General features: G+C 39.2%; 1 protein-coding gene across 4 annotated transcripts in view; it reads right to left on the reverse strand.

Moving 5' to 3' along the window:
- The window catches only part of ARHGAP10 (Rho GTPase activating protein 10), a 154369-nt gene that overhangs the window by 8600 nt on the left and 121195 nt on the right, over nucleotides 1-24574 (reverse strand). For all 4 annotated transcript variants that reach the window (XR_015699486.1, XM_087735569.1, XM_087735568.1 and 1 more), the window contains 3 exons: nucleotides 16731-16890; nucleotides 3132-3263; nucleotides 1586-1677 (listed from right to left, as the gene is read on the reverse strand). Coding sequence is in view for 3 of the 4 variants with exons in the window: in XM_087735569.1 (XP_087591695.1) it covers nucleotides 1586-1677; nucleotides 3132-3263; nucleotides 16731-16890 (384 nt within the window). In the remaining variant the exon portion in view is untranslated. The remainder of the gene's footprint in view (nucleotides 1-1585; nucleotides 1678-3131; nucleotides 3264-16730; nucleotides 16891-24574) is intronic.

Below are 24574 nucleotides of genomic sequence, written 5' to 3' on the forward strand. Positions count from 1 at the left end.
TACTGAGCTTCCCATTTGTTTCAGCTTGTTAAACAAATTAGGAACGTTCTACTGGGGTTGGGGAGGACAGGACGAAAAGATTTTCATTTATGAGAAAAAACTTTCCCACACATACTTTTGATCCAGTGCTAACAGAGTTAACAGGGTGCATTTTGGAAAATATAAGACATATTTAGTTAGCTTTTTAATGCTGGCAGGTTGATGTTTTCCAGCTGTTTTAGACTGTGTACTTTTCTCTTTTTCCTGCTGGATGTAAACTGGGAATCTGGAATACTCCTCCTTTATTGGACATCCAACCAAAGATGTGGTATTTGAATGACTGGGCAGCACATCCCCTAAGTGTGTTTGGTCATGCAGAATTAAATACCGTTTCCCTCTGGAAAGCAGCTATCAGATTTCTGACCTGGTAGCAAGCTAAAAGCTGACAACGGATGAGAAGAAAACAGGCATCACTGCAGAATATCCAGATTCTTTAGAGGCCAGGATGCCTCTTACTATGCTGCTGCCTCTAGACAAGACTGAAAGACCGAAATACTGGTCTCAGTACTCACAAGGTTCTTTGGGAGGTAATTCTCAGATCACTTTGAATCCCCCAGTCCGCACAAAACTTGGATGAAGATTTGGCCAAACGTAAGAGTCTTCTGGTTTTCAGTATGAATCTAGTCTTGTAACAACAGTCTTACCGTGCTGCTACTATGAATTAATTTCTGCTTAGAATTATTGTTAAATTGTGTTCAGGTAACAAGAATTGCTGAATTTGTCCAGGCCCTGTTGAGTCTTATTTCTTACAAGTTCTTCTAACAGGAATTTCCTTGCGATAGGAAGAAACTACGCTCTAATGTCATCTTCAGCACCTTCAGAGTTTGTATTACAGCAGTCATTGGCATAAGGTTTAAAAGCTAAAACCATTCCTGTAAGTTTGAAGTCCCTCTGCAGTTGCTGAAGAGTAGAGCCATGGAAGCTCACGGAGGAGCAACAGTCTTGAGCACAGGAATCACCTTCTGGATGTTCATATGTAATACTATATTTTAGTCCATAGAAATCTTTAATCACAGGCCTTCATTCTGCACCTCAGTGAATATTCCTTTTTGTACAAATACACAGACTAAGGCACCCCTTGATCCAAAAAGTAAACGCTCCCTTTTCTCTCCAGTGATCACCTGATTTACCTAGAGCTCTGCCTGCTTGAAAATCCTTAAACAGATTTTTTTTTCCTTTAAATGAAAGTCCATATGTTATTTTACAATGATAGTTCACATTAAAAAAAAAAAAAATACAGTTTCATAGGCCAAGATGTTTTTCTCTATTGCTGAATAACCTTTTTTGGTACTACAACACATTTAAATGCTGCTGAAAAATTAGACCAATCGAAAGTGTCTATTCACCAGAAATCAAAGGCATTGCCTCACAGTGCTAAGCATATGCTAAGTAGCTTCTGCATACCAGAAATCTTCTACGTCACCAACTGTGTGCCATCAGCAACGTTGGCAGAATAGCAGTTAGGCTTGTATTTTTATCCAAAGCCATTTTAGCAGTTTTGTCAATTTGTTTTTCATTGCTTTATATTTACTCAAGCAGTACTTACCGTCTTCAAAAATTGCTCCTATCTGAAATGATAATTCAGAGCTATGTTCTGCTTCGCATGGATAAACTGCTCTTGCCTTTCGGTGGGCAACGCTGAAAAATGAAATTATGAATTATAGTCATTTTTGACGATTATGAAGACACTCTCCTTTCTCAACCATTCTCTCTCCATTCTCATTTGGAGATGACTGAAACTTTAAACACAATCTCACATGCATCATTACAGGCTTATAATTCATACACACAAATGCCAAAGCTGAAGCTTCACAGCTTACTGTTGGCATTTCTGAATATCATACTCCCAACTTTATGCACACTTATTTTTATGAGAGTTAAACTTGACTTTCAACTACAGTTAAAATTTTGCCAAGTGCTAATCAGCAATGAAATCAATAGTAGGCAAAGCATACTATACTTAATTTATAGGCTAATCATCATTACATCATCTGAAATGTTTCTTCATGAGTCTTGCAATTCAGCTTTTCACTATCACTGTACAGAATTCGCTTTTTATATTTGTTTACAATACAACATGACTAGACTACCGAAGATGCTGTTTTGTCCTCAACGCAGCAAGATTCCTAACATTTCAGGCAGTCTTTCAGAGGTGTTCTCAGGATGCTCAGTAATAAGCCATCAATATGAATTTGTCCAAAGTACTCATTTCTTCAAGTACCATAAGCAGAGATCTTGGAATATGTAAGTATTTTTGGCACGTCTTATTGAATCACGCCTTTGCGAACTGACAGTTTGCTGCTGCCCAATGATGCTTTGTTTAGACACAGCACCCACACCATTAAATCATCTTTTGTTGAGCCCAGGCAACAACAACTACACATAAAACATTGGGAAAGATTCTCCCTGCCCCCAAGGAACTTGCAGTCAGACAATGCAGTTCTGGTGCAAAAATGCGACCAGTAATGAGAAATGGAATTTTGTTACCAAGTGTTGGAAAGAATGTATAAATACACCCAAGTACTTTAATTAGAAAAGCAAATATTACAAAACTTGAAGGAAAAAGCGAAGACGGTGAAAACTTTCAAAGGAAAAAGTGAAAATACTTCAAAAGATGGACAACAACACGGAAGGAAGCAGAAAGAGGATGGCCAAAAGAGTGAAAGAAAAGAATGAAACCATAGAGACAGGTAAAGACATGGGAAAGTCTTTCAGAGGCAAGAAGGCCAGGTCGAGAAACTTAAATTTGCCATGGCTGGCTACGGAAAAGAAAGAATCAGTATTTTTAAAGAGATTGTAAGAGAATCATTGAAGTAGAGAGACACTATGAATTGACTACCCAAATCAAAGTCTGCTTGTATTAACCAACAAGCCACCAGCTCAATCTGAGTGCCTTCTGCAAGGAAGCTGTTCAAAGGAAAAATAAGACAAAGTAGACAGTTATTTTATTCTGTCAAAATCTCTAAGGTTGCATTTCTTGATTTGAGATAATCATTCACACGCTGCAGAAGACATGCATTGGTTATTTTTAAAAAGATACAGGAAAAAGGAGGCAAATAAAGAACCAGCAAAAGTGGAAGTGTACACCATACCTTTCCACTGCTCTGTCACTCCCAGCGGCAGGATTAGGGAAGAAGAAACTGGATGGTGCAGTATTTGTGGCAGCTGGGTTAGCAGACGGAGTATTCGTCCATGAGACCATTGATGGGCGGCTTTGACCAGGACTAAGAGGAAATATATTCAAGGCAGAATTAACAAGGTGACTGAAGTTTCTTTTCATACCAAAACGTTTGAATCTTTGTAACTAGATAACTAGTTAGATCCTCAAATTCAAACCCAATAAGAATGTCAAGCTCATTTTGCAGACATGGCCATCGTATGATTCTGCATTTCCTCCTTGAAAGTATTTCTCCTACACGCCCTACACGCTAAGCTAAGACGAATTACCCGAGACATATGACATAACCAATAAAAAGACAAAATTCCACGTTCCTTATCTAATAAGGACGGATACAATGAAACTGCATATAGCAGGCTATTATTTGAGCTGCCACTTTGCCTTTACAAGTTTTGATGAATCTATTTAAAAATCTTCTCAGTGCTGTACTAAGGCATGTACAACTGGGAAGATTTCAAAAGAGGCTGCAGCTATTACAATGTCGGGATCACGATGCCGGCTCTGGATTGAGATCTCATTCGCATAACTGCATAGACACTGCCTCAGTGGCTGCCCTCACGAACACGCTGTTCAAATATGTATTAAATTCATGGCTGAACACATAGTTGCCACGAGAGGAGAAGAAGTAGCAGCCAAAGTTAAAACTTTTATTAGTCATTGAAAAACTTAAAGCCCTTCCTGACATAAAGGATGTTCCTAATTTTACACCTTAAAGAACTAAAGCGTTCCGGCACTGGAAGGCTTTCTTTCACTGCATGGACAAAACAACAAATAGTCCAAACATTTAATGTCAGCCTATCTTTGGAACAAAGAGCTGGACTTCAAGCAGTTTCTCAGCAGAAACAGAATTAAAATCATTCGCACACACCTTTCACACAGGAATCATCACTCAGAAGTACAGACTTTACAATACAGCATTTATCAGTTTGTCTTATTCCAAGATTAACCTCTTAGATAGCATAAATCTGCGAAGTACCACCAAAATCTAGGAATTTAGTCAAGAAGGTTTTTGTGGGGGTGTAAATGCACACCTAATCAAGGTGGATTGACCAAAAGCAAAAAAGGGATCAAGAATCAGCCCAGTTATAATTGCAAACGAATAAAAGAAAGCAGGAAACCTAACTTTTATAGCTGATTTTAATCTTCACGTGCACTGGGGTATTTAATTTCTAGAAGAAAGGATCACTATTGTTGGTTTGCACAACATGGTTTACAACCAAATTCAACTTTTACAAACCAATTTTCCTCACCAATATATCTCGTATTCTAGCAATTACATAGTTAAGCGGACATTTATTTTGATTATTAATTTTTAAATTTAGTACATTATAAAATGGTGAACGGCACATTCCTTATTTAACACAATAGTTTTTCCTTTGGATGGGTGTCAGGCAGCATTTAGATGAAAACTGGAATTCACAGTGAATGAAAACAGCGTTCTACAGTTAATTCCATTAATAAAAATGAAACTTAAATGTGCTGGAATCATAACCAGAAGGGTTTATCAAAACATGCTCTGCTTTTAAAACTATCAGATTTACCAAATAAAGGAAGGAATCATCGTAGTAAACTGAATGAAAAGCTGGATTGTGCTGACTAGAAACATATTTCATGCTTAACTCTGGGAAGAGGAGATCTAGCCTGCTTCACCACTTCTGAATCTTCCACTACACAATTATTTACATCTTCCAATAATTACATACCTTTGAAGACCAGCACTTATATAATTTTGGGTTTTACTTTTATTTGAACTTGTCCTCTTCCTCCCATTTTTATCTAATCATTGAAAAATTTTCCTCAGGTAAAAAACAAAAACCTTCAGCTGAAAGTGACTTCATTCAGAGAAGAAAAACAAAAAGTGACACCAGCATTTGTATTATTTTCTTTAAATGTTGAGGATAAAAAATTTCCCGGTGGTACTGTAAAGTTTCTAAAGTTTGCTAGAAAGTAGATTATTTCTCCCTCATTCTGCACATAATGTGTATGTGCAAACTAATTGTAACTCAGTAACACAGAAGGTGAACCTAAGACAAAAGTTTTTCAAAAGTGAATTTAAAAAAGTATCCTACTTGCATAGACTAAACTATTATAGTTAAAACAATCCTGATATTTAAAGAAAAAACATTTTCCTTGTGCTCTTATTTATTCAATTCAAATCGATTCCAACATTAAGATTGGTGTCAGGCTCATTTCTGAAACCTGTAAAACTACAGAAAATAGAAAAATAATATTCTAAGTATATTGCCAGAAGAGTATTAAAATGTCTCTAATGCAAAGTAATCATGATTCAAGAATATTCTACCAAGTGGTCTTCTCTAGTGCATACCTCAGATGCATGTCGTTTGGTTTTCAACAAGTGAATAATAAAATCTTCCACTTATTAACTATTTGATTGAAACATGCATCATATTAATCTATGCAACTTAACTTATCAGCTCTAGAACACCACACACCGCCTCGTGTAAGACACAGGATTAATGATTTCAAAGCAATACTCAGAACAGAGAAGACACAAAAGATACCCTCCGACCCAGGAAAGCAACAGTCATTCATAAGAATACTTGGAATAAATACCAGATGGTTTCTGGCTGAGACTTGGAGAGGAAAGAAAAAGAAAAAAGAGGAAAGGTGTGCAAATAAAGGAACAGAAGATGAAATAAAATGTTCAGATCCATGTCATGGCATGTTTATTTCTCAAGTTACAGAGACTCAACAAGAAGGGTAATCTATCAGCTAGTAAGACTACACCCTCCTTTACCAGGCAACATTATATAAACGCATGTAAAAACTGGCAGGTTTTCTATGAACTCTGAGCCACTCCGGCAGTTCCAGCAGAAAAACGCTCCAGAAGTGCAGGTACGTGGAGCGCTGGCCTGTTCCCTCCCCCACTTTTTGATGAATTCCCTTAATCCATTTCAGCTGTAGCGAAAGCACTGCAGCACGGCTCCTCAATTTGCCCCTCACTTTCAGCTCCTGGTTACCGAGCAAGAGATCATGCTCTAGGATCCAACAGGAGCGGGGGGGGACAAAAAAAAAAACAACCATTTTTCAATAGCAATAGTTTCGCCACATTAAGAAGAAGAAAAAAAAAAAGATAGCTTTAAATATTAAGTACATTCTAAAATATCAGGATTTTTTTTTTATTTACTGTACTTGGCTATCTCAGGAACCACTTAATTTTTTTATTAAAACAGAAGGTTTTACTCAATAGGAAAAACCAGTTCCAATGTTGTGGTGTGTAAGCAACAAACTGCTGGATTTTATTTTTTTTTCTTGAAAAGATTCTTGTGATAGCGAAGCTACCTTGCTTTAAAGCTTTGCACGCCTTGTTTATCAAGATGATCATCTATTAGAAAGTATTGCACATCTTATCATCTAGCATCTGAACTTTAAGAAGGTATGTTGAAGAAATCCTTTCTCCTAAGGGCTAAAATGAAGGCAATGCATTTCCTGTGGGGAGGAAGAAGAAAAAAAAAAAAAAAAGAAGCCTGACATAACCATCGCTCTTGCAGAAAAAATGCTATTGTCTGGCATAGTGAACGTTGGGAGAAGAGAGGAGGGGGGAATGGCCTTACTGAAAATAAGCTAGAGATTTTGTACTGATATTCAGAAACAAACTCCAGAAAACAAGATTTTATTGGATGTTTATCTGGCTGGTTCCTAAGGTAACACAGCTAAAGAGCAGCCTCTTATCTCGAGAGCGAGGAAGAGACTCTCTGAAAAGAATCTACGCTGCAACTCTTTGGAAAAAAAGGGTTGTTTCATAGACGGGTTTGGCAGCCCCATGGCTGTCGTATCATGTGTCTGGCTGACATAAACTCAATGAAAGTGTTCTTAAAAGGTTTCATTATAAGACGACACATTATATCAAAAGGTGTCGGCTGTTTCTGATTCGATATGCAATCCAATACTCTCCACCACCGGACAACGATCTTCCTGCATGTTAAAACATCTGTGCCTTGGTGAGGCTGGGGAGCAGAAAAATACACGGACAAAATTCTAGAAATTGTCATAGCTGCAGCAAAGCTGGAGACAAACGGAAGGACAGAATTTCCTCATCTGTGTTCCCTCTGAAGAGAAACTCCACCCCCAAAATTTAAAGTATGTAACATGCGCGCAACATTCCTGAACCCTCATTTATACAGAACACATCAGCCAGCACCGATAGAGGTTTTCTTAAACTTGGATTGTGAAGTCTCAGTGAAGCAGCTAACACATTAGTGAAATGATCTTTCACGCCGGTCTGGTAAAATCGAAGCTAACGTCTACAGCAGCTGTCCTAAGTTAAAGCATTTTTAAATGGTAATTCAGACGAAGCAAAAATGAATTATGTACATCTATAAGCTTATAGCATACTGCTGTTCCTTTTAGAAAAAAAAAATGAGGGGGCTGTGTTCCCTGGAATCGTGCAAAGAAAAGAAAAAATTAAAGAACAGAAAAAGAGGACGAGAGAAAAAAAAAAAAGAAACTTCAGCTCATCACAGTGGTTGCATCCACATCTCTCCCGGCTCTGAGCACACATACCGCTTACCCTTGTGCTCGCACAGCGGTGCTGCTGTCAAGCCCAGCTGCCTAGCCCGCTGGAAGACAAGAGGATGGCAAAGTCTATTTTGTACGAACCACATGACTAAGTTATATTATGCCTGTTTGAAAGGAGCTGCACAATGAGGGCTATTGCTCATATGAAAAGAAGTGCCTGCTCCACTAAACCCGGCTCTCAATCTGCTGAGTCACTGAAGAGGTGGCAGCTGAAACAAAAACAAACTGCAAAATAAGCACAAAGAGCGAGGAGCACTGCTACATACCTGGACTGTGCCTTCTGCGGCCGTTAAAGCATCATCTTTTATTAAAATAAGATTATGACATTAGATATTATGAAAAATTTTCGAGACACTGAAACTGGAGTCACTCATCATTTATGTAAAACTGCAAATTCACACCACTGCCAGAAAGTACAAAAAGAAACTACTCCAATTTTAAGGAGACTATAGATGCAGTCTACTGATGTAGGTATAACAAGGCTGACGGGAATTCATACGACAGTCAAACAAAATTAATAACTATCTCCAAGGCTTCTGTTATGTGCAGACGACCACTATTTCTGCCCTCCCTTGCCATCTGATGGCTCTTTTAACATCAGTTTGTTCACCGGGAATTTGAACAGCCTGAGATTTCACAAAGAACAATTAACTTCTTCCCAGCCTGGTCACAAAGACCCTGAAAGCAGTCAGGATGCTGCGCAGCACGGCTCTCATCACCATTTTGAAAGCCTCTGTGGGTATTAAAAAACCCCAAACGATGCTCATAGTGTAGCACGTATACACCATTGAGCTGGGTAACAGAATATTTTAGTGTCAGGAGAACCAATAAAGAAGAACTGCAAAAGAAATGGAAGAAAGACTGGATTATTTCCTCTGCCAGTGGTCCCTTGCATATTCCTGAAAAGCCATTTACATTGGTGCTTCTATTTCTCCTCTGGGTTTTGAGTACCTTCAGTATTCGGACAGTCAGGACTGTATCTTACATGGTCCTACAGCAGCATCCAAGGTAGGATTCAGTTTGAAAACTATGAATCTTACTATTCTGAGCCCAGTAATGTAACTGCTTTAACAAGCCACACATCCCCACTCATATACACACTCAGTGAAGAGGTCTGAGGGACTGGATGCTTTCCATCCCCTCCAGCTGCAAGATCCCAAAGGCTTAGAGAGAGAAAGAGCAGGGGGCAAGGTAAACAGATACTCAGACAGTACCATCATCCAGAGGAAGGCTACCCCACATCCTGCACTATGACTCCATCCAGAACAACCATCAGAAGTCACCATGTTCCAGCTCCCTAGGAAACCCAGAGACCCTGCAGTCTCATACCCCAAAAATGAACTCTCCAGCTGAGGAATGAGACATTAGTTTTCATGATCTGAATGAAGAAGAGATCATGCAGATAATGTAGGGGACTTCCAACCAAAAAGGAAGACACTGACCCAAATCTGGAAACCCAGCACTGTGAGAGGTAAGTCTGTAGGCTCTGTACATAAGCCCTGGCATAAGGTGTTGTACTGTAAGCACAAACAGATCTCATGACAACAATGAGCCAGTTACAGTAACAAATCTTTCCTTATCAGAAAAAGATCCTCAGAAAGGTTAATGACAGCACATACCCAGTCCAGGGAATACCTAGTGTTCAGCTTTTTTGGTTCATTCTGAGGTCAAGTGAAAACAGACATGAGGCAGTCCAGTGTTTTAGAACATGACTTGTAAATCCACCTTTCAACGAATCAGTCATCGTGACAAGGGAAACCTACACTAATCCATCGGAGGTGAGCTGCCATTATAGCCAGCACCCTGGGAAAGGCTGAATAAGATGGACCTCATATCAATAAATGGTTCTGGCCCACTGGGAAGTCATTGAAGAGCTTGATGAACACCACCATCCTGATTACTGACGGTCAAGATGAGCGAAACTAGTCCTTACTCTGAAATTCTGGAATTACCATAGGCAGCCTGATTTTGTGAATTCTGACAATTCAATATTCTCAAGACCAGTATTAGGCACAATCTCCTTTCCCTCTAAGGTAACAGGAGGTAGCTGCCTTATGACCCCTTCTGCTAGGATTAGAGGCGACAGGCTCCACAGCTGCAGGGAAGGACCTCTTGGCAAAGCAGCACCTCAGAAAAAAGAACAGTTAGTGATGTGAGCATGCAGACACGCACGGGACCAGATACGGGAGCAAGAGAGTCCAATACCTAACCTAGACATAAAAAGGTTACACCTCAGCTAGAATAGTCATAGGAGGTGCAGAAATTGGAAGGAGGAGATGGAAGTAGGGCATGCCCAAGCCTTACACAGATTCAGAGAATCAAAATGCACTGGGAACTGAGTGTGCACAGGCCATACAACCAAAACAAAAACACCTCTGAAGAAAATCTATTGCAGGACCTGGAACTTCAGATGGACTCAAATACAAAGTCCGAGGGTTTAAGACACGATATGCTTCTATTTCTCAGAGAAGAGACATCAGTTACCATAATTAATTTTTGGCATAGAGTAGGCTAGTTATAAATGTTTAAAACCCCAAAACTATGCTCAAAAGTAATAATTTCTAATGCATAATAAAACAGAATTGGGAAAAGAGTATTTTAATAGTACCTAAACAATATAAAACTGGCTGAAGATTGAAAACAATTTCGATATAGGTAACCAAAACCATGTAGTAAATTCTATAATCAGACCACAATGGTCGTAAAAAAAGTTCCCCTCACCCTTTTTTCATTGAATTATATCACTTCATGTCTGATATTGCATCTTTTGCACTATCACCTACTTCACCACAAGAGGACATTAATGAAAAAATTTGTTGTCTTTTACAGACTCTTACCTTGTACCTTTACTCATTTAGATATATTTACTAGAGACAGATGTACATACCTAGTTTAGCTATCACTGTATCTATATATTGTTTGCATGTGCAAAGCCATAATGTAATAGGGTGAAAGTCAAACCACGTATCACTGGCTTTCAACTGCATGTAAAAGGGAAGATCGACTATTGTTTGTTCCATAGTTCAACTGCACTTTAAGAGCTATCCATAACCCCTTCTAATACATATCTCCAAAACCAAGACCATCGCTATAATCAAAACAGCTTGGGGACTAGCTTAGAAAAGCTAGTTGGCTTCTTAGTACCTGAAATTCTGAACTCCTCTTTGGAAACTACATATTTTGAATTATTAAAATTTGGGTTTCGTACACCATAGGAATAAAAATCTGAGTGACTAAGGTGCATATTCTTCAGTGTCAATCAGGAAGGCAGAAAGTGATGTCAGGGTCGCATCCTCCAGCAAAGAGCTATCAAGCCTCTTGCAAAAAAGATGTGGCAGATTTACTTACTTTTTGGGCACATGCAATAGGAAGCCCAGAAGCTGCGTAGGACAGAGAAATTAAGCCAGAGGATGAATTTCACTACATTACGTGCTTCACACTAATATTCTGTGTGGACTCTTCTACGTTGCGATGTGACGCCATAAGGTATTTCACAGAAACATTGCCATAACTCTGTGTGGCTCAACTATGAGCTGCATAAAGGTAACTAATTAAGCTGGTTTACAGTCTTCACCAAAAAAGTGTTAGAAACAAATACCATCACCCCACAAACCAGATCCACGTGCACTAACTGGGGAAGCGAGAAAGAGGATAAAGTAGCAACATCAATACCTTAAGCAAAAATTGCCAAACGATTTGCAATACCACTATAAAGCTCACGCTGCATTAAGTGCATCCTTATACAAAAGTTCAGGCTTCCTCCACTTTTAAAGCAGACACAGCACTAAGTATTCACACAAGGAGTGCACAGTGTCTTATATGCTATAAACTTACACTAGAGCTTACTGAGCACCCACTTTCCTTTATAGGCAAATCTTAAGTAAGTAATTCCCAACCTTTTATTCTTGTTAAGCCCTGTTCTCTCCTACTGCTTTTTTTTTTTCCCTCCTCCATGAAATCTGGGAATAAATTCAAATTTCCCTCTTATTACTACTACTGTGGATTATTGGCCACAAAAACGATCAAGGGCCACAAAAATGATCAGAGGGATGGAGCACCTCTGCTATGAGGAAAGGCTGAAAGAGTTGGGGTTGTTCAGCCTGGAGAAGAGAAGGCTGCAGGGAGACCTTATTGCGGCCTTTCAGTACTTAAAGGGGGCCTACAAGAACGATGGGGATAGTCTTTTTAGCAAGGCCTGCTGTGACAGGACAAGGGGTAATGGTTTTAAACTAGAGGAGGGCAGATTTAGACTAGATATAAGGAAAAAAATTTTCACAATGAGGGTGGTGAAACACTGGAACAGGTTGCCCAGAAAGGTGGTAGATGCCCCATCCTTGGAAACATCCAAGGTCAGGCTGGATGGGGCTCTGAGCAACCTGATCTAGTTGAAGATGTCCCTGTCCATTGCGGGGGGGTTGGACTAGATGGCCTTTAAAGGTCCCTTCCATCCCAAAGCATTCTATGATTGTATTTTTGTCCTCCTTTTCCCCTCGCTCTTGGTTTGATGGCTCAGTTTTGTGTGTCAACTCATTTTATTTCCTCAGTTTCCAGCATGGTGTTTTTCTTTACTCACTCTTCCCCTTTCCACTCTATGTCTTCCCCTCACCTATTGTCAGTAGATTCCTGGTGCTTCTGGTGACACCTTTATAGGAATATTTTTCCTTACCCACACTGCCAACTGATTGCCTGTTGCCACAGCACCTGCAGGGAACAGCAACCTGCAGCAGCTTCCAGAACCCCAGAACTAGCAAAAATATTACTAGGAAAGAAAAAGAGAGGAAGAAAACACAAATTCATTCACCATGAGAGATTAGCAATAACCCTTCTCAGATCAACCAGGGTCTGAAGCAACTCTGAAGGAAGGAGCAAAGGGCATATTGTGGGCGTCTAAACTCCCCAGCTAATTTGCAACTGTAGGGTAGACAACAGTTTGGGGGAAACTGATGGCTATGGATAAAAGATGGCTGGAAGTTTTCTTGGTTAGAGTTTTTTGTTAAAATCCAGGTGAGAATAATATTATGGGCAAATCACAAAATATATCTGTTCTGTATGGAGGGAATAGAATGTTACAATATATGACCTACTCGTTAAACCTAAGGCACAACATGCCAATTATCACTGTATTTGTACATATTACTTTACAAACCTATATACTGGCAAATTCCTGAAACAGGTAATATTGCCTATTTTCCAGTGTCTGAAATAGCAGAAGATACAGATCAAAGAAAGCAGCTAAAGAATGCCTATATGGATAACTGCATTTCATCTAGAAGACACTGATTACCTTCAGAATGCCGGCTATGGTGGCAATCTGAATTAGAAAGAACGTGCAAGAAACTGGGTGCATCTAACATGGAAACTTTTTTTTTCCCCCCAGAATCAGCTGTGGCTTTGAGGGAAATAATGAGCATTTTGAGAATGTACTGCTGGTGAAACTATACCAACATCAGTCCCAAAACAGTCTGAAACATGCTCTCCTTACAGAAACAGTAAGTATCTGGAGCTCTGTCAGAGCAAAGTGGACTTTGACAGTGGTTCCAGTGGAACCTGAGGAAGATAAATGGCTGTACAATGTTAATTCTGTAGCTTGAGGGCAAGTGTGTACAGACACTTAAAGCAGAGAGTAAAAAGAAAGAATGCAAATGCTTTGGTTAACATTAAACTGAGATTGCCATTGCTGTTCTGCCTTAAGGGGACAAATAATGCCCATACCAGTGGAGAGCACTACAAGAGAGGAATACTCTGTCCAGCTCACTACCATAATTATGAGTTTATGTCCAAGATTAGCTTGTGCTAAGCATCCTTGAAGAGAAGGGATTTTCAAACAGTACATGTTTATGACACGGTGCTCCAACAAATAGAAAAGGTAATTTGCCCATCCTGGGATATTTGGAGTTTGAATCCTGTGTCTAAATAAATTACACTGTCACTTTGTGATTGACAGGGGAAAAAAGCTCTCTGTGTTCTACCATAGAGTGTATGTAAAAATAAAATGTATTTATTTTTAGTATTTGGCTCTAGACGGAAGCGTGAAGTTAAAAATATCTTCAGGAAAAAGGTTGAAAAAAGTTTACGGTGCAAGATAATCTTAGAACAGCAAACTTGGGTCTCCACTGAGAACCACCCCTGCCGTGGGCAGTAGGAGCCAACCATCACCCAACTCTCTACTCACCCCTACAGCAGTACCTGACAACACAGGGCATATGTCTGATCCACACAGAGCTTTCAAAGAAAATCTAGCATCAGGCAGACACACACTTAGAGACATGAAAACCAACAGCTTAGCGGGGCTTCAAAATGGCACATATGTGAAACATCACCTTCCAGTTATACCGTATGCATAGTACATCTTTAAATACCGACACGACAATTGAGCAGTCAGGGCTTCGCGAGGCATTTCAAATTGGTGGTATAGCCCTTGCTCTCTTAGCTTCTGTCACCACTCTGGCCTTGCAGTCCCCTCCTAGTGCCAGCCAGGAGGTAAGGGTGTATTTGCCTTCATTTGGTGCTCCTCTCACCATGCTGGAAGCTGTAGCTCCTTTTGTTTTTAAAGGTGGGACAAGGAAAGGGCATGCATCACAAAAAACTCTGCCAGGAAACATCATGGTGACAACAGCTATCATCCAGGAAAAAACAAGCTTTTCCTGTCTTGAAAACAAATACCACAAAAAGTATTCTTTCTATCCATCACGTGTTCTTGCTTAAAGCAAACTACTGATATAAACCAACCTTGGAATATCTGACATATCTTGACCCACAATGCAACATCCCTCCCCCGGGGAAACAATGCAAGCAACTCCTCTACCACAAAGAAGTCACCATCACCTTGTTGACTACATAACTCCATAGCGATCGATCTCTTACAAGTAACACCCATGTGTTATAAACATCAGCAGAAACTTGAGAAACCAGATCCTCTTGTATTTCCATCTCCCCTAGACTCAGTATGGTATTTACTGTACCTCCGTGAAGACCTGCAATACCATTTTAGAAAAGATACTGAGACTTTAAGAATTCTTTTTGTTCCAATTTGGCACAAAATGCAAAACATTTTGAAATCCTGCACAAACAGAAAGGATTGTTCTCCGCCTAATTCTGGGATAGTCCAGTTTATGAGAAGAGCCACCGACCAAAGCAGAGTTCAACAGCCAACGCTACATTTCCTGGAGCTGTGGGAGCTACCACAGCTCCATAATGGCAAGTCAACCACCACCTTTCCCTGCCCACAGGACCCCATGATGCACCATTGCTGAAGTCCACCAAGTACATTCTCCGTTGCCGACATCTACCTCTGCCATTAATGCAGCGGGGCTGTTCTAGGTTTTGTTTTGGGTTTGTTTTTTCTTTTGTTAAGGCAAAGCCCTTGGAGTCATCAGAACTAGAAGGGCAAGAGAAACCAAATTGGGGTGAGAAAGTAGAGGAAAGAAAGAATGTACCGTTCACAGACTACTCTCTGTCGCTGCCCAGGCCTGTTACAGAGGTTGCTCTTAAGCAAACTTCACAGACAGATGAGTGGAAGAAAGAAACCGCTTTTGACAAATAATCTAGATGCACATACCATGCACTTTTTTTTTCCTTCCAAACAGAACTGTTTAAGTACTGTTTCCAACTGAGCACAAAACCTCAAGCCATCAAAGTTTCCAAAACAGCAGTACAGTATAATTTTTGATGAAAATCAACAAATGCAAAAAATGCAACGTTCCTTCAAACACCTGAAGTTCCCGAACCCTCTGGATAAAACCAACACTTCCTCCTTTTATTCTCTGAAGTGACCTTATCAATGTTCTGCTAACCCTATGTTCCTTAATTAGCTACGCTTGCTTTCATAGACATTCCAGTTTTTTATCATCTACAGCATGTTTTCCACACATGCACCTCTCTTCATCAAATACAACTTACTGTTAATTCTACCCACTACTAGTGGACAGTACAAGAGGATAAGGAAAGAGTAACTTCAGTCTTCTACTGAAGAAACGACATTTTTGTAAAGTACCTATAAACCTGGAATTCTTTCAATACATATGAGAAAACATTGTTCTAGCTAGTAACTACTCTAATCAGCAGTTAATTATTTGTGTGTGCATATAGAAATATAAACCCATCGCATAGCTATCTATATGTTCTCATGTGTTACATACACCTACACATGTATTTTACACACTCGCTTCATCAACAGAACAGGCTACTCAGAATGCCATTATGGAAAATATTTGTAACAAATCTTTTCTCCAGACCTGCTCCTTCCATCTTCTTGGCACTGAAGGCTGGAAAATTTTGTCTTGATATGTTAAAGTTTGCATGAATAGCAAACCAGAGAATTAAACTCAAGTTCAACTTCTGATTTAAAAAACAAGTGATGTTCAGCTTTTTGTGTATTGAACCAGAATATGTATTACAAAGATAGGACTAATACTGTAATGTCAATTTTTGCTAAACTGAAGTCATGCTCAAAAACTGAACATCTACAGTGTCTACTGAAAGTCACAGACTGCACTTTCATTGGAAAACAGGCATTTAATTTGTTAAGATTGACAACAGTAATGTTCTTGGACAACAGCATCTGAGCGCACACTCATTGTAGTGTATTTATCCAAACCCAAAATTTGGCCCTAAATCTTAATAGCTCCGCATCTAAGTGTAGCTTAACACTGTCTTGAAATAAAACTAGGATACTACATCATACAGAGAATAACTTATGCATAAATAAAAAACATTTAAAATTTTGTAACAAGTTACAGTACAATGCACTAGGTTTCTGTAGAAAAAGAACATTTCTTTCCTACAAACATTCAAGTAGCCTCTAAGCTCCACCACAACACATAAACACATACCTTTTTGTAGCAGAAGAAAACACACACAATCATATGTAATTTCTAAAAATCACTCACTTGCCACCAAACGGAAAAGGGAAATGTGTTTCATGTGCACAATCACACCAGTGGAAAAATCGTTACTTAATATTCAGGTTACTTACAGATTTGTTGTCCAGCCTGCAAGATCTCCGCTGTCCATAAGGTGATTTCCATCCAGAAGCCCGGGGGGACTACTAGAGAAGGCAAGTGTTGGAGACTGGGAAGAAAGAGAATCCGTGCTCCCAGTTGGGGTGTCTTCTCTGGGAGAGCTGTGACTGTCAGCTAGAAAAGAGAGCACAAATCAGAAGGATACTGAAAGAATCTTCTCATGAGCCAAAAAAGATGCTTTGGTAACAATATCCTGAAATAGATACGAGAAGAAACCTTACTGTCCCATCTTCACAGGATATTTTGGAGGAGAAGCAACCCCTCAGCATTTCCCCAAAAGGTACCATTGCACAATTTCCCCCATCTTTATCACCAGGCTGTCTTCGTAACACAACGTATTCCTGGTCCCCTTTTCAACATGTGTTTTATGTGGATGAAATGCTAGATTTTGGGAGGTTATTTTTAGACAAATGCATCACTTCGAGTAACAAAATAGTTTAGGCCATACACAATTGCGTGTCTCTCTAAAAACACAGTCTCTAAAAACAATTTAATACACATTTGAGGAAATGATTGTTCTCAAGTACCATAAGCACAATCCTATCAAACATGAAACAACGAAAGGTCAGAATAAGCAGGAGATCTCTGACAAACACGCAATACCCAAGAATGTTACTTTTATTACTCCTTTTTAGCTGACTGACTTTTAAGAGAACTCATCGTATAATGGTCTACTATTTGTTTTCATAGGCTACTCTTAAGAGTACCACTCAGGAAGCAACACATTCAGATATGACTGCTTAAGAAAACATTAAAGGAACACCATTCCTATCCCATGGACAGTAAGAAAAAGTTACCAACGTGTCACAGCACTCACTGCAAACCATGCTGACGCATCTAGCCAAACAGCACGTTCTTCACTGAAAAGCTAACCTTCACCCACATAGCTTTTCCCTTTTAATTTTTTATTTAAACATCAGCTGTACATTTTATAAATTCTAAAGGAGGTGTATGAAATGAGGACGATTGCAAACATTAAAGTGTCCAGCACAGCTAAGCCCACCGTCTCAAATGGGGCCTGTGGCTGTTTTCAGAATATTAATATTTAACAGTAATAAGGGTCATTTCTAGCCACTCTTTACAAGGCTCCCTGCATCCTTTCCTCTCCTCCTCTGTCCATCCTACTCCCACTAGCACTCGCAAACATGGCCCACAGCTCTGCTAAATAACAACATCACAGAAGTCCCTCTAGAGTGGATTAGATACCGCTGACCCCACGGTCTTGGTACAAGAGTTCTGCTCCTTTGGGGCCAAAAGCTTTGAGGAAAAAATTAACAACCGAGTCCTAACACAGCATCACAATAATATGATCAAAAGCTGTTGAAATATTGTGCTTGCTTTACAAGCTGTATCTCCTACATACAGTACTATATAAGACAAAGTCCTGCACAATATTACTTTCTAATTCTAAATGAATTAGCATCTGCACAGTGAACAACTGAACTTAATTTTACTCCATCAAGCTAAGCAGTACTGTTGCAATGATTTCTTTCATTTATTATTTTTTCTTAATTAATTAAAAATGCAACAACAATGAAATGTGGACAACGAAAAGCCACCTTGACTGGATAAAATCCTTCTCACCACTTTACTACTGCCTCAGCCAGTTCAATTCCTTCTGCTTCCAAAGCAGAAAGCTAACCAAGCACTCGCCCGCTTCCCCAGCCTTCTCATCCTCACCCCCTCCCAGCAACTCTCAGAGAACAACTTCCCTAGAGAATAAAATGACATACAACTAAAAACACCGAAACGATAAAAATGATCATCTGGAAATTTCTCCCTAAAGCAGCTGCTAATTTAAGGATCTAAATTAGCCCATAGTAACGAAGTATGATAAGCTCTGAGGAGAACGTTAGCCTGGGAAGGTGAGTCACTCGCACTCCAGCCCAATCCTGCTCACCTCGCACCTCCTCGCTGCACCCAGGCCACGATGCTGCCGCTCACGTTTACGTGACGTGACACGAGCACCGCAGGAGTGTCAGGTAAAAACTAATTAATTACATCTCATTTGCAAACATATGTGTCACAACGATAAACATCGGAGAGATTAGACAGTAATACTGCAATTTTACTTTATAAAGAAACTGAATTCCTTAAAACTAAATAGACTTAAGTCCTTTTAATTCATCACAATTTCTTTCCAAAGTAGCATTAATACAATCCAGATTGTCAAACTACATACACCATATTAGAAGGCCACGCTTACCTCAACCATTCACTGAACATTACCAAAACAGCAGTAAAAAGGAATATTAATCTGTTCTTCAATATTAATCTGTTCTTTAATATTATGAATATGACCAACTCACCGCACCTCCCTAGAGAAAGCAGAGGTTTTTCTGTTGAATCATTTCTCAGAGCACACAGAAAAAGTAAAAAAAAAAATACTAAACACTTTAGTCACGCACAGCAGAGTCTACACTGGAGACTGCAGTACACAGGCAATTGCATTTGACATCATCATAAATGAAACTGTGTTAAATCTTTCCTCAAATTTTACTTCTTCCTTCCCTTCCTTCCCGAGCCAGTGTTTTCTCACGGTCAATACTGGGCTGCACTCTCAAGAATAAAATCAGGTTTTAAACACTAAAAACAAATCAGGTATTTAAACAGGAAAACGCCTGCTAAATTCTATGGGATTAAGTGAACACCCTCTAAAAACACGTTCAAAAGATACTTTACATTTCTGATGTTTTCAGTGATCTGTTTTTGTAAAGTAAAACAATACCTTTAGTCAGGTAAAGCCAATTCTCTGTAACTACAAAAGCAGACAACTAATGATCATCTAGCACATTTTCATGATTAAAACCAATATATGCTCAAACCCGAAGTCTCCGAAATGCAGTGTTGTTGCTCTTATTCCAGCAGTACAAAGATTTCACCCCGTATGTTGGTGACAAAATGTTCTGCTAACTTCAGAAATTATAGTAACTCCTGTACATGGCAGAGGCCGTGGAACCGTATCTAGTTATCTCTTGATTAAGCTTAGTAACCTGCTTTTGATTAATGCCCATCTCATGTTGGGCCAAACTGTATCTTCCAAAGAGTCTTTGTCTGAAGACATCAGGAGATGATAAAGGCAATGGAAAATCAATTGGCTGCTAATTAACATACTCACCGATTAATGCACGTACCTTCACTTTGTGAGGCTTTATTTTCAGGCATGACCCATGTAATATGCATTGCTAATAATTATAATATCTCTCATATCCAGTTTTTGTGCTGTGTGAAGGTATTTAAACGATCTCCTTTAGAAGTTTAACACTAAATCTCTTATTGTAAGGGATTTTGCAGTTTTGGAATCATGCACCTGTTTTATAAACGTGTTACAATTTCCCAGAGTTCTTTCTGAAAAGCGTACATCAGATCTGAATTAATGATTTTCTGTTGTGGTCCCACAAGTGCCGCGCTGAGTGTGAATTCCACCACTTAGTCATACTCATCAATCCCCTGTTTGTATATCCAAGGCTGGCACTTCTTTGCCATGGCTTTAAATTAATAGTTTATGATGAGCTGATTACCCACTGTGACTAACAGACTTAGCACAGTCACCATTTTTAAGGATGTAATCCTCCGTTCTGTAGCTACAGGCTACATTTTTCCTCTAAAATCTGTAAATTTATTTCTCAATACAACCAGGCTTATTTTGTTTGAACGGGAGCAGCTCAGCACACGACCACAACTCCTACGTGACTGCCATTGTCATTATTTGCAATTCCTCCTAACTTTGTCCCATATGCGAATATATCATCAAGGATTTGTATTTATCTTTCTAAATACTGCTAACTACATTAGTATTCTTCCAGTTTCTTCAAACATCTTCAAAACGCTAAAAGATGTTTTAAAAATTAACACTGCCAAGTCATACAACCCCATGACCAGGGAACTTTTTTTAGGATAAGTTAGATGGCTTCACATTATTCAAAATATTCACCTTGCAACAGGACAACCTGTGAAGATTTCTGCTTGATACTGATTATTATAAATCCCACATTGATTTTCATAGCTAAGTTATTTTTAATAATTCTTCAAAACTTGTAACATGTATTGACTGCTAGCTATTTCCTCTTTTTGCCCCCCCCCCCCCCCCCTTTCCTGTATTTTGCTTTGTGGAGCCAGTAAAGATCCTAAGGTGCTGGAGATTAAAAAGCCTTTAAAGTTTTGACATGGTTTGTTTGTTAAAGAGTGTGTTAAGGGCATTGCTGGAATTGAATCAGCTTTATGGTTTTCATTTTACCTCAGAATTAGGGGCTCCCTAATATTGATAGTCTAATATTTTTACTGTTTCTCTCCTCTCACTCCTCTTTGCTGCTCACTGGAGAACAGTGTTGGGGGTATTGTCAGGTTTCCCACTTCTATGAAAAGTCTGACTGCCACATTGGACTGACAGGTCCTTTCGAAGAGGAGCTCCAGGAACTTCCTATTCTTCTTTTCTACCACTTACATTCTAATGAGCTCTTATGCTATAAAATAGTGAAGATGCTGATTTCTTTTAAAGCTCATTTATATCATTCCTTGAGCGTACAGCTTGGTGTTCCTGGTGTCTTCATTTTCTCTCCCTAAAAATGTCAATCCCCCTCCTTTTTCTCTCCCATTACACTCTTATCTTTGGGTGCCAAAGAGTGCCAGAACAGACGAAGGACATGAAGGTTCTCAGTACAAAAGCAGTAAGTCTTTATGACGTCTCATAAATTTTTGTCAACATTCCAGCCATCAACTCTTCACCTTTTCTTCTTTATATTTTGACTTCGGCCTTCAGCTCGGCCATCTTTCTAGAGTTGCCACAAAGCTGCTTCTACGATTCATCTCCTCATCCTACGCAAATAGGTGTAAGATCCAATTTTACTTTCAACAGAGTTAAAACTTGTTTCACATTCTCACCATCTTTTGCATACTATTTAAATTTTTTGACTGCTCAGATCCTTTTAAACTGTCATCTAAATTATCTTCTTGTTTCACTGTTCTAATCACAACACTCATCCAAGCCTTAGAGCTTTCACTGTGCCTCTGCAACAGATACCCATGCTTTGCCTCTATGGCTGTTCATAGTTCAGACCAGCCCTATCTAGAAAATAAGATAGCTTAGGTTGATTCTAACTATTTACCGGTTGCGTCTAGCTGGTACTACTTACAATTCAGTTTCTAACCCAAATACCCTTCCTCCTTCACCTCCTCCCTGCCTCGTGTCACCCCTTCTCATAATGAAAAATCCCCACGAGGTAAGAAAATACTTATATAGACTAAGACTTACCTCATCTATCTTCTCTCTAGCCAATATGTAACCCTCCATACCTTTTCCCTTTTGTCTGGATGAGCCTCAGATAGTAAAGGCTCTCAGACCCTCCACACCAGAAATCTGAACTCAGCTTCTACCTAACTGAGCATGACATGCCTCCCAGTTGCCTTTTTTTCTCCTTTTTCCATCTGGCTAGTCTAAGAATATTTTTGTTGGCATCCAAAGTTGAAAAAAGCTGACATACTTTGGCAGTGTCAATAATCAGATCCGAACTTTACTCCAAGAATTCTAAATAAGAAAAAACATTTGTAATAAAACCTATGAAAACCAGAGAGCTAACACTATCAGTTACTTGCTTGAGTGACAGAGTTTTCTTCCAACTTCAACTTAAGTAAACTAAAGAATTACATACTTTGCTGTTAAAAGAAAGACTAATCTTGAACATCAACATTACAACCAACATCTATAGTTTAAGGATAACCAGAGGATGAAAACAGTTTATGAAAGTGAATGTTTCTGGAATAAATGAGGTATATATCACAGTTTCTACCGAGATACACAGAACGGGCAGAACTGTCGTGTATGTTTTAAGTGCTCATCGGATACACAAACTGTGGCAAAATAAGAGGACAAAAGACACGTCTTACTCCACTTTGACAGAGTCACACAGGCCTACTCGTAGACAAGGGGTGATGGAGAGAACTACCGAGTAAATTAAAAATGCTGCAAAATCCCTATTACCACCTTCAAGCCTGACATTTTCTGCGTCACGAGATGGGGAAGCAGCAGCTGCACCGCTGTGCAGCCACTCATCCTCCCCCATCAGCATCACAGCTGCATCCAGCTCTGAGATAACAAACATTCATTCAGCATAAATAGCTAACTTCCCACAATCATACAGAAGTTTAACTAAGTAGAAAGTAGCTTTGCTCTTATGTTAATTTGCGAGTATGTACTATGTTTTCATTTTAATAGCAATCTCATAGATCAGGGTAGAAAAGAACTACGAGTATCATAAATATCCTCTGCCAAGTGAAAACTTAGTTCCATGTGCTAGAGCTTCAGCATCCACAGAAAACAGGCATGAAAAACATAACCAAAGATAAGTTGTCTCACGCAGTTAATAAAACTTGAAGTGATCCCATGAAACGAAGCACCAATCACTCTGGAAAGGATTCAGCCATTCCTGGAAAGCCAGAAGTAACTCTAGTGAAGAAAGCTTTACGTGACAGTCAGAGCGATCAGAGGACTCTGCAGTCAAGAACAGCCTTTTCTAGATGCAGGGCTGCATCCTTTTTTCCACTATTTACAGTACAAATCATCCTACGGTAGTCAGGCCAAGGACCAGGTTAACTCAGACATTCTTCTACTTCAAATTAATTAACTTAAAGTTTTCTGAATTAATGAAGTCAAGTCATCTGTTTCTGAGTAAATTAAGTAACTGTGTACTTCTCTTTATCACACCACTGAAACTGCTCAACAGAGTTGTTTATTACTCACCTCCAGACTACAGAATTGTGCTATTTAAACACATAAGTTTCCAAACTAAGGTGAAATCACATAAAATCAAGCTAATAATGATCTATTATTTGGTTAAAAATAACCACAGAGAATGCTAAAACTAAACAAGAGAGTTATTTCACTGTTCCCAAATAATGTGTACCTTGGAGGTCAGATTCCTGTAAACACTCAGAAAAATAGCTTTATGTTACCGCATTTCATTACCAAAAAGTATCCATTATCCTCATTGTGTAGCAAACCCTATACACTGCAGTACTGCCTTAGTATGCAGTTATTTCTCACAAATGTAGACATCACAGGCTCATACACCCTAAAACCAATACAGCTTTCATGGAGCAAATGGACAGCAGACAGCCCACATATCCATCAGTTTCATGCTACCTTTCAAAACACACGCAGTATGAATTAGATCTCTATGCCAGCTATTTTCTCTCTCAGACAAAATAATTAACAACCATTAGACTTGACTACAGTTTTTCCCAGATAAAGACCAACTTTGATACATTTTTCAAAGGTGTGCATGTACAAGCACGTGTATCTTGGGCACAAAGTAGCTTTCCTGTAGAAAGATTGTTTTTCCCAACTCCATAATGATTCAGATACGTCAGAAAAAGGAGGAAGCTGCACTACACAGAATTTGCCGCAAGACTGGCTGATGCAACTCAAGAATTGTAGCCAGAAAGGTGGGTGTCTGAGTTGGGGCTAAGAAAGGGAAAGAAATGTGCTCATCTGCAAGTTACTTAGGGGCAAGCGGGGTTTTGGGACCATGCCCCTGCCCTCCTCCTTTCTGATACATTTTTGTTTATTTCTAAAATGCAAATTTAATTCAATTCTTAGACCTACACTTAACCTGTAATAGCAAGCAATTATTTCAATACATATCTCCCGCACCGCAAGACCTCTCTCAAAATTCAGGAGAAATATTGCTTGGATCACTTCTTTACATCAATAAAATCCTAAAGATGCATAGAATTGTAGGTAAGCCTTTTGCTGAGCAAGCTAAAACTAAAATGGGTAAAGAATTCCAATTTATTCCTCACG

This window comes from Nipponia nippon, unplaced genomic scaffold, assembly GCF_047370975.1.
Source record: "Nipponia nippon isolate SJK-2023a ecotype South Korea unplaced genomic scaffold, ASM4737097v1 scaffold_6, whole genome shotgun sequence".
NCBI classification, from domain to species: Eukaryota; Metazoa; Chordata; class Aves; order Pelecaniformes; family Threskiornithidae; genus Nipponia; species Nipponia nippon.